Here is a 14767-nt window from a genome sequence, read left to right as displayed (position 1 = left end):
GATTTGATTCCTCTTCAATTGTCAGAGGTTCGGGTATGGCACTGATCACTTGAATGAACATCAAAAAAAGGGTGAGGGGGTAGGATTAAAGGGGTTTGTGATAAATTGTCATTGAATTAAAGGTGCAGCTAAAGTGATTATGGAGAAAATTAAAACAAGAACATAATCTATCTTTCCACCTTGCAAAATATTCTGATGAGAACAATCTGAACATATTTGAATTGTCCTCGACCGATTGCCTGTCATCTGCTTTAGGAATACTATTTGTGCTGAGAAATGAAGAAAGCAGCACAGAATAATAATTTCTGCTCTTAGCTGCCTAAAGTAATGCCCCCCTTTTTGGCATTTGCTCACCAACTTGATTAAAACAATTTAAGCCAGAACCACAGCGCCAAAAAAAGTGCTTTAAGATAATCTTTGGATGTTTTCCAAACATACCTAAATTCTTTTTTTTTTTTTCCCACACCCTCTCAGAGAACTTTAAAAGGCCAAACATCACCTGACAAGTTTTGAAAACCCATTTGATGTAAAAAGGGGGGACAAAATAATCTAAAGTGAAGGAAAAAAAAACAACAGGTATTTAAAATATATCTAACTGCCGATGCATCCAACGGTTTACATGATGCTTACCAAAGTGCTTACTGAATCTGACTCAAGACATTCTTTGCTGCCCCCACCGCCAGATTAACATCAAGCCGTATCGTTACATTCAGAAAACAACGCTGTGCTCTTTGAAAAATAAAATGCATTTACTGAATTTTAACACTGAATGCTTGGGGTCAGCTGTCACCACCCTTATGTAAGCCTTATGTAGAGGAACCTGGGTGCAGGGCTTCAGGAGATCTGGATGAAGCCAAACTGATAAATCTTGCTGCTGGACGCTTGAGTGGGGAGGGGGGGCTCAGATGAGGGAGATCCGAATGGGGATGCTGGGGGATTCGGTCCTCTGTGGCGATTGGTGGCTCACTAGGTGCTCCACGACTGTGTGTTTGGACATGTGCTTCATAAGGTAGGTCTCCTGTAAAGGTCAAAGAAAGAAAAAGGTTTTTACACATTGAACATTTAATAAAAGTACATTATTTAAAATGTATTTCTTTATTTTGGAGCTGGATTCAAAGTAAAACAAAGAGTCAAGTTTTCATTGTTAGCTAAACTGTTGACTTCTAGATGTTATGCAAGATTTTCACCTGCTGACTCTGCTATTCTTTTTATCCCCAGACATCACAATTGGCTCCAATACCCTTTTGCAGATGCTCTCTGTTACCAGAGTAGGTGATCATGTTGACACCTTCTTATACTGGAATAAAACGCTTAAATAGCACCCAGTTGAGCCATTATCTCCTGCTTTGTAAATGCAGCTCTATTTGTAAGAGAAAGGGATTACTTGGAAGTTCCCTGTGCTCCAAAATGGCGTGGTGCAAAACATCCCCCTCCCTGCACGTTTCAGCAAACCAGATTTTTAAATATCACGCACAGGAAGCGTGACTTCTTTTTGCCAGAGGAAGGCAGAACATCATCAAATGTCACAATCTTATCAGCAATTAAGCTTTGTAAACACACATGCAAGCAAGCGAAGATCATGTTGTGGCTTTTCTTTTCTTTTTTTTCCTTCCACTTACTGAGGTGTATGCCCGGCCGCACATGCTGCAGCAGTAGGCCTTAGTGTTTTTGATGGCATGCGCTGACAAGTGGATCTGCAACGATGCAGAGTCTGAGTAGGCACGGTAGCAGTTAGGACATTTGTAGGGCTTGTCTTTATTGTGCTGCCTCTGGTGAGACTGTCAGGGGGAGAGAAACAGAGAAACTTAAAGAACAGTCCGCTGTAAGAGTATAGGAAGAATAAATACATGTAGTTATACATCATATATAACCAGCTATCACACAAATTAAGAAAGTTTTAAATGTCTAACCATCTTATTCATATATTAATCCTTTAATGACGTGCTGATTTTACTTAATTTGATTAAAAAAATAATAATTTTAACCACTAAACTACATCAAACAAAATTCTAAAGGTGAGCTAAACCCCGACAATAGCTAGTGCTATCACCTCAGCTTGAAACAACTACAGTAAAAAAGTCCTTGTAATCATCTACTGTTCTGTGGCTTTGCTCTGAGAAAAGTTTGTCCCACTCCTCACTTTCACATATGTGAGGGGTTTCCTGCCCACAGCCTGTGTTGAGTCACTCCGAAGCACCTCAGCGACGCTGATCTGACCCAGATCTCTAACTGACTTTTCAGTTCTTAATTCCCAGCCAGTCCAAGGTAGGCTTGCGTGTAAATTTTGGGTCATGGCAAATGGCTGGATCCAGTTCTACTTTATATCTTATTTTTTTTTTAAAGGAATGGGCTCGCATTTTTCTCCTTGTAACAGTACATTCAGTAATAAAAAGTTGGTCAGGTCACAAACCATATGAGGCTCCCCTCCTAGAATGCTGTATGGTTTAACAGACATGTTCTCTGTTGTAGTCCTCAGTTTATAATCATCATTTAAAAAATGCTTCCAAACCTGAAGAACTGCATTTCTGTTCTTTTTGACAACTTTATTCTGCCTTGTAAGTTTTTCTTAAAGATAAAGCGTTTCCTCTCGCACACCTTCCATAAAGGTCTCAGATATTAACTTTCACAAAATTAGCAGAGACAGCCTGCTGCGTAACCAGTGCTACTTTTTAGTGCTACTGATTAGTCTGCCCTAATCACTATATAGGGCACTATATATTGGTTATGCCATTTTAAACGAGTTTCTGAATGTCTAGTGCAGAGGTCGCTGATTAGCGGACCACCTGCTGGCAAATCCAGACCCAACCTGATATAAAACATTTATAAATGACTGCGTGTTGTTCAACGACAGTGTCTAAACCTGACTTGCGCCGCTTCTCGTGTTTGTATGGTATAGCCAATGGTGAGTTCAAAGACAACCCTGCACATTTAGAGTATGTCAACCTACTGCTGTAAGGCAGGATTCTCCATAATGAATATATTAAAAAATAAATATCAATCCAGGCTCAAAATTTAGCCATAAAAAAAAAAAAAAAAAAAAAAAAAAAAACCCTCAGTTCAGGTGTTTATAAAAAAAAAAAGTGAGTCAGGAAATTGTCTGTATACCAAAATAAAATATTGTTGTTCTCTAATTCACCTGCATTTTATTTCAGTGTTAAGTTCTGTTTAAAGTAACGGATTATAATTTAAAATGTCTCTGGACCTTTACTGGTTGATGACTTTCTTTATTTTCTTTTAAAAAGTAGTGGACTCGAAATTTCTCAGAATTCACCTGGAAAAGTAGTGATCATCCAAACTCACTAGACGAGCAGATATATCCGGGATGCTTCGCACAGAGAGGAAACAGAGCGGCGACTCATGACAAAGATGGCGCAGGCACCGCACAGTTGATGCAGAGTTACGTGATTAACGGGGAGCTAAAAAGAAGTGCTCATCTGTCCGTCAGTCAGTTAACTGTGTTCACTATTAAGTCCACTATATAGTCCCTGCTCTATATAGTGATTGATGGATTTAGGGGTTAGGGCAGATGTTCGGACACAGCCAAGAGACTTCTTTAATGGCAGGCTTGGGCATGTTGAGAGTCACTTTAAAAGTCTTCCTTTTTTTTTTTTTATTATTTTTTAGATTAGAAGACCTCCAGTTAACTCTTTAAATCCCTCACCAAAGCCATTAAGTTTTCCAGTTCTCTTTTAAAAGCCTTCAGACGGTTCTTTTAGTTCTTACTATGGTGCTGATTCTTCCTTCAACAGTCAGGAGCACATCAAACTAACAGAGTCTGAAATGGGACAAACAGCCTTCAAAATGCAGAGCAACAATGTTCTCACCATATGCATGCAATATCAAAGGATTTTAGCCATTTAAGGTATAAATTAATTAAATTTTACTGCTTTCTTCAAAGGTTAATTCCCTCCAGGTTTTATTAATGTGTTTATATTTTTTTGAGTCTCCAGGCTTATAAAGGCTCATATTGAAGTTAAATATCAAATTGTCCAAACAGGTAAGAAAATTACAAAATCTATTTAGTGTGATTACATATTTCCCATGGCGGCAGTGTACAAAAGTCATCAGCTTTGTTTTAATCTTTAATCAATTAAATGTCTTTCAATCTACTATAGAAACTTTAGCAGAGCATTTCCTCCGTGAACTTTGCAGAACAAAAAAATGTAACTCTCTGTGGAAATTCAGTTGTAGGTTTTTGTGAATGAAAATAGAATTGATAGAATAGTTTACTAGGTTTTATTTGCTGTTTCTTTTCTCCCCACAGATCATGAAACTAAACGGCACTAAAGCTCGCTCCTGACTGCGCAGGAGGCAAAGGGCTATCGCATTGTTTCTTTGCATCTGGATACATTTAAATCAGTTCCGATCAATATTTTACTTTCAATGCTTGGAACTAATTATTTTACATTATGTAATCTAGGCACACTTTGCATATATATATATTTTTACTCCCCCTCTGCACTGTGAACAGAAAGACTCACCTGGAGGTTAGACAACTGAGTGAAAGCCTTTTCACATCCAGGATGAGCACATTTATAAGGCCGATCACCAGTGTGGATTCTGTAACAAATGAAATGCATAAAACATTGTAAGATTGTGGTGATTGCAGCTAAACCATCAGAGACAGCCATTCCCAGTCCAGGTCAGTTCTAACTGCTAAAGGGTGATGATCATAACCAATCTATTTTAATATATTTGAAGGAAAGGCATGTCTTAGACAAAAAAAAGTTTCATTAAAATGCTTTTAAATAGACCAAATTTAATTAGCAACAGACTTTATACTGTAGAACCTCAGATTCTCACTATAGGCAGTTAAATGCATTGATTTAATACAAATCAGTGTGGGGGAAAAAAGCCACTGACACTCCTGAGGTTATACCAGGGATGGTTTTGATCTTTTTAAATGTGATTTGGAGAAGTTATTATAGGTAACAGTCCTATTATCTGCTGTGGAATTATGTTTCTGAAGTCAGTAAACATTAAAGCTTTTTAGCATCACCACATCCAATATTGGCTTACAAAGGCTTAAAGTATTGCACAGCAGCACTGCTGTAAAAACCTTTTTTTTTGTCTGAGTATGCTCTGCCCAGAACTCCTCAAGCGGCATAGTTTTAGCTTCAAGTGCTTTAAAAGCTTCCTTAAGGCTTTTGTTTGCTATTCAATTATTTACAGTTTAATCAAAAAAGAAAATAATCTGATTAATGAATTAGCAAAATAATTGTTTTTTTTGCAGCCCTACTTTAAATTTATGGAAAATGACACAAATATTTGTCATGTGTAAAAACATTTCTAGACAATGTCTGCAGGGTTTTTTTCCTCTGGCGTTGATGCAAACCTGGTGTGCTGCTGCAGGTGCGACAGCTGGCGGAAAGAGTTCTCGCAGTAGGAGCAGTGATAGGGTTTGATCCCGAGGTGGATGCGCAGGTGCTGGGACAGGTAGGAGGCGTTGGCGAACGTCTTGGAGCAGTGGGGACACTTATGTGGTTTGGCCTCTGTGTGGGACTTGGAATGAATCTGCATCTCTGACTTGGTCAAAAAGGTGAGCGGGCAAACTTTGCACCTTAACAGTAAGATGTATAGAAAAAAAAAAAAAGGTGTCAGACATAAGGAAACTAAACCTAACACTGTGGTGCAAGTGTTATTATGACTAAGCCTAACACAGAGTCTGAGATGTTTCACATTCATTCTGTATTTAATGACAGGATTTGTTGAAACCTAAATTCATAAATTGTGGCTTCAACCTTAAAGGAGTATTATAGGATGGGTTAGATCTAGTTTCATCCATAATTACCTCTTTTTAACACATCTAAACACACAGTAGAGAAGTTCTACAGCAGCTTCTCCCTTCATTCATACCTATAGTTTATTTATGTAGGATCAGTAGAAAAAGACCTGCTTCCAAAGAAGAACAGCTTTACTGTAGTTGTCTAACCTGTAGGTTTTGCCCTCTTTAGGCGCCACGGTGACGCAGCCTTGGTCAGCCAGGATTGGGTAGGGCACTACCAGCAGAGGACCAGATGCGTTTTCAGCTTTAATCTTCTTTCTTCCTCTCGTCGCCTTTGGTGGGGGGCCCAGGAGTCCTGCTAGACCTCCACTCTTCATATGGTCCATGCCAGGACCACTAGCTAGCCCAGAAATGATGTTGACAGAGGGAGCACCACCCAAACGGTTCTGGCTGCTTGAAGTTGGAGTGGTGGGGGTCAGGGCCTCTGAGGTGCTGTGGTTGTCGGGTCGAGATGAGGGAGCCAGACCTGAGGAGGTGAGAGCCAGAACTGCATTAGCACTTTCCAATGGATGTGAAACATGGTGCTGGACTGTAGTGGCTGTAGCACCTGAACGATGGTTGACCCGGGCGGATTGCTCACTAAGTTGTCTCATATGCCAGTCCTCCCATAATCCTTTGGCCTTTACCGATGACTTGTCATCCAGATTTCCATCTGAAAGTTAAGATAAATTTCAGCAGCATTAGTCTGCAAACAGTCCCAGCTTTTGCTATCAAACATAACTATTTGTTAAATTGTTTCTATGTCGTCTTGTAGAGCTATTTCACAGGGGAGCTTTAGGCACAGAAAAACATTCATTTCAGCTGCATCTCTGCTCTTTTTCATGTCAAGTCACTAAGTTAACATACTTATATAAGATTAAGTGCACTGGTAAATACAACAAATGTTGTGTAATTCTGTTGGTAAAAGTTCAACATTTCGCATAATGTTTTTCATGTTAAAATCGTGTATAGAATGTAACATTAATTCTCCATTAAATCTCCCTCATGCGTTGTCTGGTTTCTGCCACTGCCAATATCTCCTTATTTTGCAGCAGGAGCAATGTTGCCTTTTTGTGTGAAATATCTTTTGGTAATCTCATTACGCTGTCAGGTTTTTTTTTTAAGTTCCATTGGCCAGAAATGCTCAATTCGAGGCTGCTACTTTCCACGGTGGATCGTGTTTTCAGGGTTCCACTATTAAGGGCTTCTTATTATGCTTGTTCTTACCCTGAACTAAGGGCTGATTTAACTCAGAATCAACTTAGCTTATTGATAGCACCTGTTCTGAGAGCAAAAGTCCCGAATGTCGCAGAGCTGAATAGGTCGACTCAGAATAACTACGCTCTACTCAGAATAATTGTACCACTTTCTGAAAGGGGGCCCTTTTATTTTCATTTAGACCTATCAGCTGACACTGACCAACAGCCACTGGTCATTTAAAAAAAAACGGAAAACAATACCTAATCCGGAGCTGGAGGTAGGACGAGCATGCAGAGCGATGTCCGGCTGCCCGGAGCCCTGCTGCTGCGAGTGGTGGCCCGGCACCTGCTGCTGCTGAGGTTTTGGCCCTGGCATCCCGTGTGGACCGCCACCGTCTGGGGACGAGGTGGGGGCCAGCAGAGGCTGCTGAGAGGGGGTGGAGGTGGGCGGCAGGTGCAGAGGTCTAATCTTCTCCGCCATCAGCTGCTCCTTTATCTTGTTAATGAGGACCAGGTTATCCAGCTGAAAGGGTTAACGGGTCATGCTCAACAGAAAACAGCCGCCGTGTATGAATGTCGATTGAGACCCTCACCAAAAAACAACACATTAACCAAAGGGCTTCGTTTCTAATGTAGCTACTACAGCAACCTGTGATTTGTTTATTGGTGAAGGCTGGAAAAGACATTCACACATGGACACAGATCTGGCATTTATGGTGGAAACTCTGTCGATCTTATGTGTTGTGGGTGGACATACCTGGCCGGGCATGGAGGGGGGCGGGGGCCAGAAATAAGGGTTGTTAAACCGAGGCTCTGCCATCCTGAAACAAGTAAGACACGTTGCAGCCATGATCAAAAAAGTGGTAATTAGTGAGCAAAAAAAGTAAAAATTAAGAAAAAACAAAAACGACGACATTAATCAACTAAACAAATGCAACAGAAACACAGTTATCTTTAATCTTCCATTTCATACAAGATACATGTAATCATGGAAAAAATTATTTGAACAAATAATTTTCTTTTAATGTGTAGTTCCAATGGGTATATTACCCAAGCAATGCAATGAAAAATAAAAGAAAACAAGGGTGGTCTGCTTTTTTTCCTTGACTGTACGTCTCTGTGCTGAATGATATTAATTGTTTTTATTTGCTTTAAATACTTTTAAGAAGAACGTTCCAAATAGCTAAAATATTAGATACACTTCCACACTTGTCCAGATCTAAAAAACAGCAAAATCAAAACCCAGAATTTCCTTTCCTTTGTTGGAAAAAAGGAAAGAGCAATGACACAAATTTTTTATACTTTCGATGTGATCAGCCAGATTTTCCTGCAGTATTTTAAAACATTATTAAGAAGCAACACTTTCTTACGGGCTATAAAATGAAGAGCAGAGAAATGCATCATTCTTTCAATCATCTGCTGTATGACAGATATTCAGCAAACAACTCTTTGAAAATCACCTTGTTGCTACTAAAACATTTATATGAGTCAAAAAGTGTTATCTTGGTTGTCTCTTAAAGAACAAACTTAACCCATTAGAACGGTGGTGGTATAGCTTTTGGTTGTAACTGACACCTAATGGGAATTTAACTTTTTCTTATTACTGTGTATTGTCCCTAATAAATACTTTCAATATTTTCAATATCTATTCATACTGCATGTTTGAACAAAAAAAATTCAAGCTCGCAGTTTAGGATTGGGGTGTAGGGCAGGTATAAAGACAAAGTGCAGCTAAATAGGAACTTTTTTTCACCAACCCATGTTCCAAAATCCAGGATGCCATGGAGACAGTGCTGCAATAGTTTATATGGAATTCTATTAGATTTTGTGTAATTATATCATTCACCTGCATTAAAGATATAGTGGAGTTTCATCCAGGGTGGATCATCAAAATAAGTGGTCGTCCTAACTGTCAATCATTCTGGTGATATGTTTACGTAAGGCCGCTCTACGTGCTCGTCCCCATTTAGACATACCGGTGGTGAGTCTGACATAGCGGAAAAATTGCAAATCCTCTTGTGGAAAGTAATCTTGTATGAGCGATGCAAACAGCAAGTTTTAAACAGAGCTTGCACGAGGAGAAATGGGCTTGTGCATGCTCTCGCACGCCTTTAATAGGCGTTACCTCTCGGCAGCAGGTACAGAGTTGTGCATGTGCATTTTTGTGGAGAGTGGAGAGGGCGTGTCCTTTAAAAAAATAGCGAAAATCTTCAACTATACCTTTAATAAGTGTAAAACCTACAATAGCAAACATGTTCCCTATAGTTTCTGAGAGTATATAAGAATAGAACTCAATATTTCTTAGCTTTTGTTTACTAAAGTAACAGGCCTGGTTGTCAAGTTCAATTCAGTACAATTCAGTTTATTTATATAGCGCCAATTCACAACACGTCATCTCAAGGCACTTTACAGTTAGACCAGATCATACAGTCATTGATTCAAAGTTTTCTATCTAAGCAAAACCAGTTGATGGCATCGACTCATTGACTCGGATGCAATCGCTCACACTAAACATGCTTGTAGCAACAGTGGAGAGGAAAAACTCCCTTTTAACAGGAGGAAACCTGCAGAAGCAGGCTCAGTGTGAGCGGCCATCTGCCCAGGCCAACTGGGCAGATGGCCTCTCACACTGAGCCTGGTTCTGTAAAAGTTTAGGATTTGGTAAATTCCTCTAGTTTCCACACCTAAAACTGGAACATGGTTGATTGATTATAATGTTTTTTTAACATCTTAGTTTTGACTTCAGAGATATAAATGAAAAAAAAAAAGGAAAATCAGGAAGTGGCCAAAGTGAATGAAAGAACTCACTTCCTTTTTGTGCGGTATATGTGTGGGTCAAACATCAATGTGGTGAAGTTTCTCATTTAAACGACTGCTTGGGCCTTTTCACTTTATATTACAGCAGTTAGTTTATTAGAGTCTCCAGAGGATCTTTAGTTTTCTGCTGCTGTTAACAACAACTTTACTTCAAAACACCTAAATGAAATACCAGCTCATTAGCAGAGCTCTGCATAGCTTGACTGCCAGCTACTACCGCAGGTGAGAAGGGCAAGTGGCACATCTAAAATTTAACCTGTAAATAGTTGATACTGGCTACGGCATCGTTACCTGTATCCAGGTAAAATTATATATATATATATATATATATATATATATATATACACACACACACACACACACACTACCGTTCAAAAGTTTAAGGTCACCCAAACAATTTTGTGTTTTCCTGAAAAGTCACACTTATTCACCACCATTCGTTGTGAAATTAATAGAAATAGAGTCAAGACATTGACAAGGTTAGAAATAATTATTTGTTTTTGAAATAAGATATAATTTTTTTTTTTACATCAAACTTTGCTTTCGTCAAAGAATTCTCCATTTGCAGCAATTACAGCATTGCAGACCTTTGGCATTCTAGCTGTTAATTTGTTGAGGTAATCTGGAAAAATTGCACCCCACGCTTCCAGAAGCGTGGTTGGAGGGGCACTTCTTGCGTACCATACGGTCAAGCTGCTCCCACAACAGCTCAACAGGGTTCAGATTCGGTGACTGCGCTGGCAACTCCATTACCGATAGAACACCAGCTGCCTGCTTCTGCTCTAAATAATTCCTGCACAATTTGGAGGTGTGTTTAGGGTCATTGTCGTGTTTTAGGATGAAATTGGCTCCAATCAAGTGCTGTCCACTGGGTATGGCATGGCGTTGCAAAATGGAGTGATAGCCTTCCTTATTCAGAATCCCTTTTACCCTGTATAAATCTCCCACCTTACCAGCACCAAAGCAACCCCAGACCATCACATTACCTCCACCATGCTTAACAGATGGCATCAGGCATTCTTCCACCATCTTTTCATTTGTTCTGTGTCTCACAAACGTTCTTCTTTGTAATCCAAACACCTTAAACTTGGATTCATCCGCCCACAACACTTTTTTCCAGTCTTCCTCTGTCCAATGTCTGTGTTATTTTGCCCATCTTAATCTTTTTCTTTTATTGGCCAGTCTCAGATATGGCTGTGTCTTTGCCACTCTGCCCTGAATCCCGCAGCCGCCTCTTCACTGTAGATGTTGACACTGGTGTTTTGCGGGTACTATTTAATGAAGATGCCAGTTGGGGACCTGTGAGGAGTCTGTTTCTCAAACTAGAGACTCTAATGTACTTATCTTCTTGCTCAGTTGTGCAACGCGGCCTCCCACTTCTTTTTCTACTCTGGTTAGAGCCTGTTTCTGAAGGTAGTAGTATACACCGTTGTAGGAAATCTTCAATTTCTTAGCAATTTCTCCTAGGGAATAGCCTTCATTTCTAAGAGAAGAATAGACTGTCGAGTTTCAGATGAAAGTTCTCTTCTCAAGCTAAAAAAAGTTGTAAAACAGTGTTAGACTGTTACCTGTCAAGTGTCAGTAATTCTGACCATGCCCTTTCATGTTTGGATGATTCATAGGTCAGGGTTGGTTGTCAGCAACAGAAAACTATCCTCTGGAAATGGACGAGTGAAATCAAAGAAAACCTGATGAAGTTTTACTACAGACCTATTCTTAAAAAATAAAATAAAAAAATCCCCAAAAACCAAGATCAATCAAATCAAATACAACAAATAAGGGATGACTGTATTATATGTAAAATCTTACTGAGTGCTTTGTATTCATACATTTTGAGCTTTTTCAGTTTTTGAACTTTTTCAGTAACAGAACGTCAGTTAACACACAACACCATTAATACTAAGGGACATCGACATATAGGTCAGAGGGGAAAAAAGCTTTGGAACAGTAGAAAGCGATAACCAAAGCTTTAACCAAGTCACTCTGGAAGAGCTACAGAGATCCACAGCTCAGGGACAAAAATATATGTGCACTCCAAAACTGAAACTTAATTAAAAAGCAGGAACAAAAGTTTTGTGGTTCGCTAAAAGCTATGAGGGAGACACAGCTAACGTGTGTAAAAAAGCTGCCCTGCGAAGATCAGGGAAAAGTCATGAAGGCCACTTATATGTTTTGTAAGAATTATATGATATATCACTCTAAACACACCATCTTCACCCTGAAACACAGTGGTGGCAGCATTATGCTGTAGGGGTTTTCTTTCTTTCTAATCAGTTGATGGGAGACGGGTGTAGCTAAATACAGCGCTAATCTGGAAGAAGACCTAAGAATGCAAGGGACTTTAAAAGGGCTGCAACTAAGGATTATTTTTTCGATTAATCGTTTAATAATCAGATAGCCAAAGGTTACTTAAAGATTTTTTAATACATTAAAAATTTTTTTCTTTTATTGGCCAGTCTCAGATATGGCTTTTTCTTTACCACTCTGCCCTGAAGCCCAAAATCCCGCAGCCGCCTCTTCACTGTAGATGTTGACCATGGTGTTTTGCGGGTACTATTTAATGAAGATGCCAGTTGGGGACCTGTGAGGCGTCTGTTTCTCAAACTAGAGACTCTAATGTACTTATCTTCTTGCTCAGTTGTGCAACGCGGCCTCCCACTTCTTTTTCTACTCTGGTTAGAGCCTGTTTGTGCTGTCCTCTAAAGGGAGTAGTGCACACCATTGTAGGAAATCTTCAATTATTTAGCAATTTCTCGCATGGAATAGAATTCATTTCTAAAGGCAAGAATATACTGACGAGTTTCAGATGAAAGTTCTCTTTTGCTGGCCATTTTGAGCCTTTAATTGACCCCACAAATGTGATGCTCCAGAAACTCAACCTGCTCAAAGGAAGGTCCGTTTTGTAGATTCTGTAACAAGCTAAACTGTTTTCAGATGTGTGAACATGATCGCACAAGGGTTTTCTAATCATCAATTAGCCTTCTGAACCAATGAGCAAACACATTGTACCGTTAGAACACTGGAGTGATAGTTGCTGGAAATGGGCCTCTATATACCTGTGCAGATATTGCACCAAAAACCAGACATTTGCAGCTAGAATTCTTTAAAGTTAAGACTAGTTTAAAGTTATCTTCATTGAAAAATACAGTGCTTTTCCTTCAAAAATAAGGACATTTCAATGTGACCCCAAACTTTTGAACGGTAGTGTACAACAGAGTGGTTCAGATCAAAAGGATGACACCTAATCATTGAATGTTTTCTGTGTCACAGCAACCACAAAACAAGACTTCAATCTGACAGAATTAACAAAGATTTGCCTCTGATTTGACCTTGTTTTGTGAACGAAACTCCTCAGCATGTCATCTGTCCCAAAGACCTAATTCAGGTATTCGAATAAGATGTAATGAGGTAGGAGAACAACTAAAAGGTGCCGTGTCGATATATCATGCAGAGGGCACTAAGGGTTGTGGAAAATGTGAAAATATTTAAGGGGTGCAAATACTTTTGCAAAGCAGTATATAGATTAGAACATTAACAGTGTTTTCCTTTTTTTCCCCTATGAAACCAAATATCGGTTTTAGTCCATGAGGCAGACACCCTCTCTACTTTTAACGGTAGGCTTAAAACCTTCCTATTTGATAAAGGTTATAGTTAGAGTGGCACAGGTTACCCTGAGCTATCTCTATAGTTATGCTGCTAAAGACTTAGACTGCTGGAGGACATAGGGACCCCTATTTCATCAGTTTTCTTCATTCTATCTCTATTCTCCCACTCTGCAGAATCTGTTAGATTAACTCTAATGTTATGCTCTCTCTGCTTTTTCTCATAGTAGCTTCGCCTCGTCTGTTCCTGTTTGGCTGTGACACCACCCTGGAGAGAAATATCAGCTGTGCTGCTGCCATCAACACCTTTGTCTATAGATGTTGGAGATCAGCCTGTTTTTCCAGTGTAGTCCTGTTTCTGTGACTGGCTGGATGTGCTCTCTTCATCCTCTGACATAGGAGTTGGCTCGGAATTCATCTGCCTGGCTGTGTGTTTCCTGGACAGGGCCGATTTTTACGGTTGCTTTTTGTATGTCTGCTTCTGTCTCCATGAACCCCAGTCGGCCTCGGCAGATGGCCACTCGCACAGAGCCTGGTTCTGCTGGAGGTTTCTTCCTGTTAAAAGGGAGTTTTTGCTCTCCACTGTCACTAGATGCATGCTTAGTGTGAGGGGTTGACTTTGAGTCAATGAATTGATGCAATCAACTGGCTTTCCTTAGATAGAAAACTTTGAATCAATTTGACTGGATGATCTGGTGAACTGTAAAGTGCCTTGAGATGACCTGTGTTGTAAATTGGGGCTATAGAAAAGGAAAACGACCTGGATGATGGATGTGGGGAAAAAAATAAGTTAATAAATATTGAATTTACTGATTTATTTACTTAATTCACTGCTATTTTGGCGCAAATATCATCAATGTAAAAAAAAAGTACTTATAACCTGGTAATAAAGAGGTACAACTGTGTAATAAGCATGGACATGTCTGCGTGTGAGCTGGGCCTGCAGGCTTTTTAAAACCAAACCAGCACATTTACATTTGCACAGCTCCGCATCTAAATGTCAGCTGAGAATGTGTGGACACCTATAAAAAGACTCAAGGAACCGTAGCCGTTAGCTTGCAGCTGTCCTCGGCTCCTATTGTCTGAATCTGTGGAAACTAAAAAGCGTCCGTCGCTTTAAAAGCTCGACTGAACCAAAGTAAACTTTGCCTTCTCGGACTTTTCGGACATTCTGTCCGCCCGGAGAGCAGCTCCGGACTCGGACTGACTGGGGAGGACTGTTCCCCCCCTCCCGCTTCTACCGAGACATTCTCAGACAGTTTTCTTAAAACATTTCCAGACAAAAGAGAAACAAAAATGGCAGCCTTATTTTTATAAGGCGGGACGCCATATTCTGCAGACCCCCAATTTCTTTTTTTATTTAGAACGTGCGGGAGATTTTAGTC

At 39.8% G+C, this 14767-nt stretch overlaps 1 protein-coding gene across 2 annotated transcripts in view; it reads right to left on the bottom strand.

Annotated features, from left to right (window-relative positions):
* Window positions 1-459: 459 nt before the first annotated feature.
* The window catches only part of LOC107087492 (zinc finger protein 362-like), a 14998-nt gene continuing 690 nt past the window's right edge, over window positions 460-14767 (bottom strand). The window contains exons 2-9 of one of the 2 annotated variants that reach the window (XM_015379085.1): window positions 7721-7784; window positions 7225-7459; window positions 6333-6437; window positions 5933-6251; window positions 5336-5560; window positions 4482-4560; window positions 1620-1778; window positions 460-1018 (exon numbers count right to left, since the gene is read on the bottom strand). In XM_015379085.1, coding sequence (XP_015234571.1) covers window positions 902-1018; window positions 1620-1778; window positions 4482-4560; window positions 5336-5560; window positions 5933-6251; window positions 6333-6437; window positions 7225-7459; window positions 7721-7783 — 1302 coding nt within the window. In that variant the 5' untranslated portion in view covers window position 7784 and the 3' untranslated portion in view covers window positions 460-901. Of the gene's footprint in view, window positions 1019-1619; window positions 1779-4481; window positions 4561-5335; window positions 5561-5932; window positions 6252-6332; window positions 6438-7224; window positions 7487-7720; window positions 7785-14767 lie in introns of both variants that reach the window. The other variant, XM_015379083.1, reaches the window with a different exon arrangement.

Source organism: Cyprinodon variegatus, unplaced genomic scaffold (genome assembly GCF_000732505.1).
Source record: "Cyprinodon variegatus isolate N-32 unplaced genomic scaffold, C_variegatus-1.0 Scaffold185, whole genome shotgun sequence".
In the NCBI taxonomy this organism is placed as follows: Eukaryota; Metazoa; Chordata; class Actinopteri; order Cyprinodontiformes; family Cyprinodontidae; genus Cyprinodon; species Cyprinodon variegatus.
This window is presented reverse-complemented; position numbering and strand designations above follow the sequence as displayed.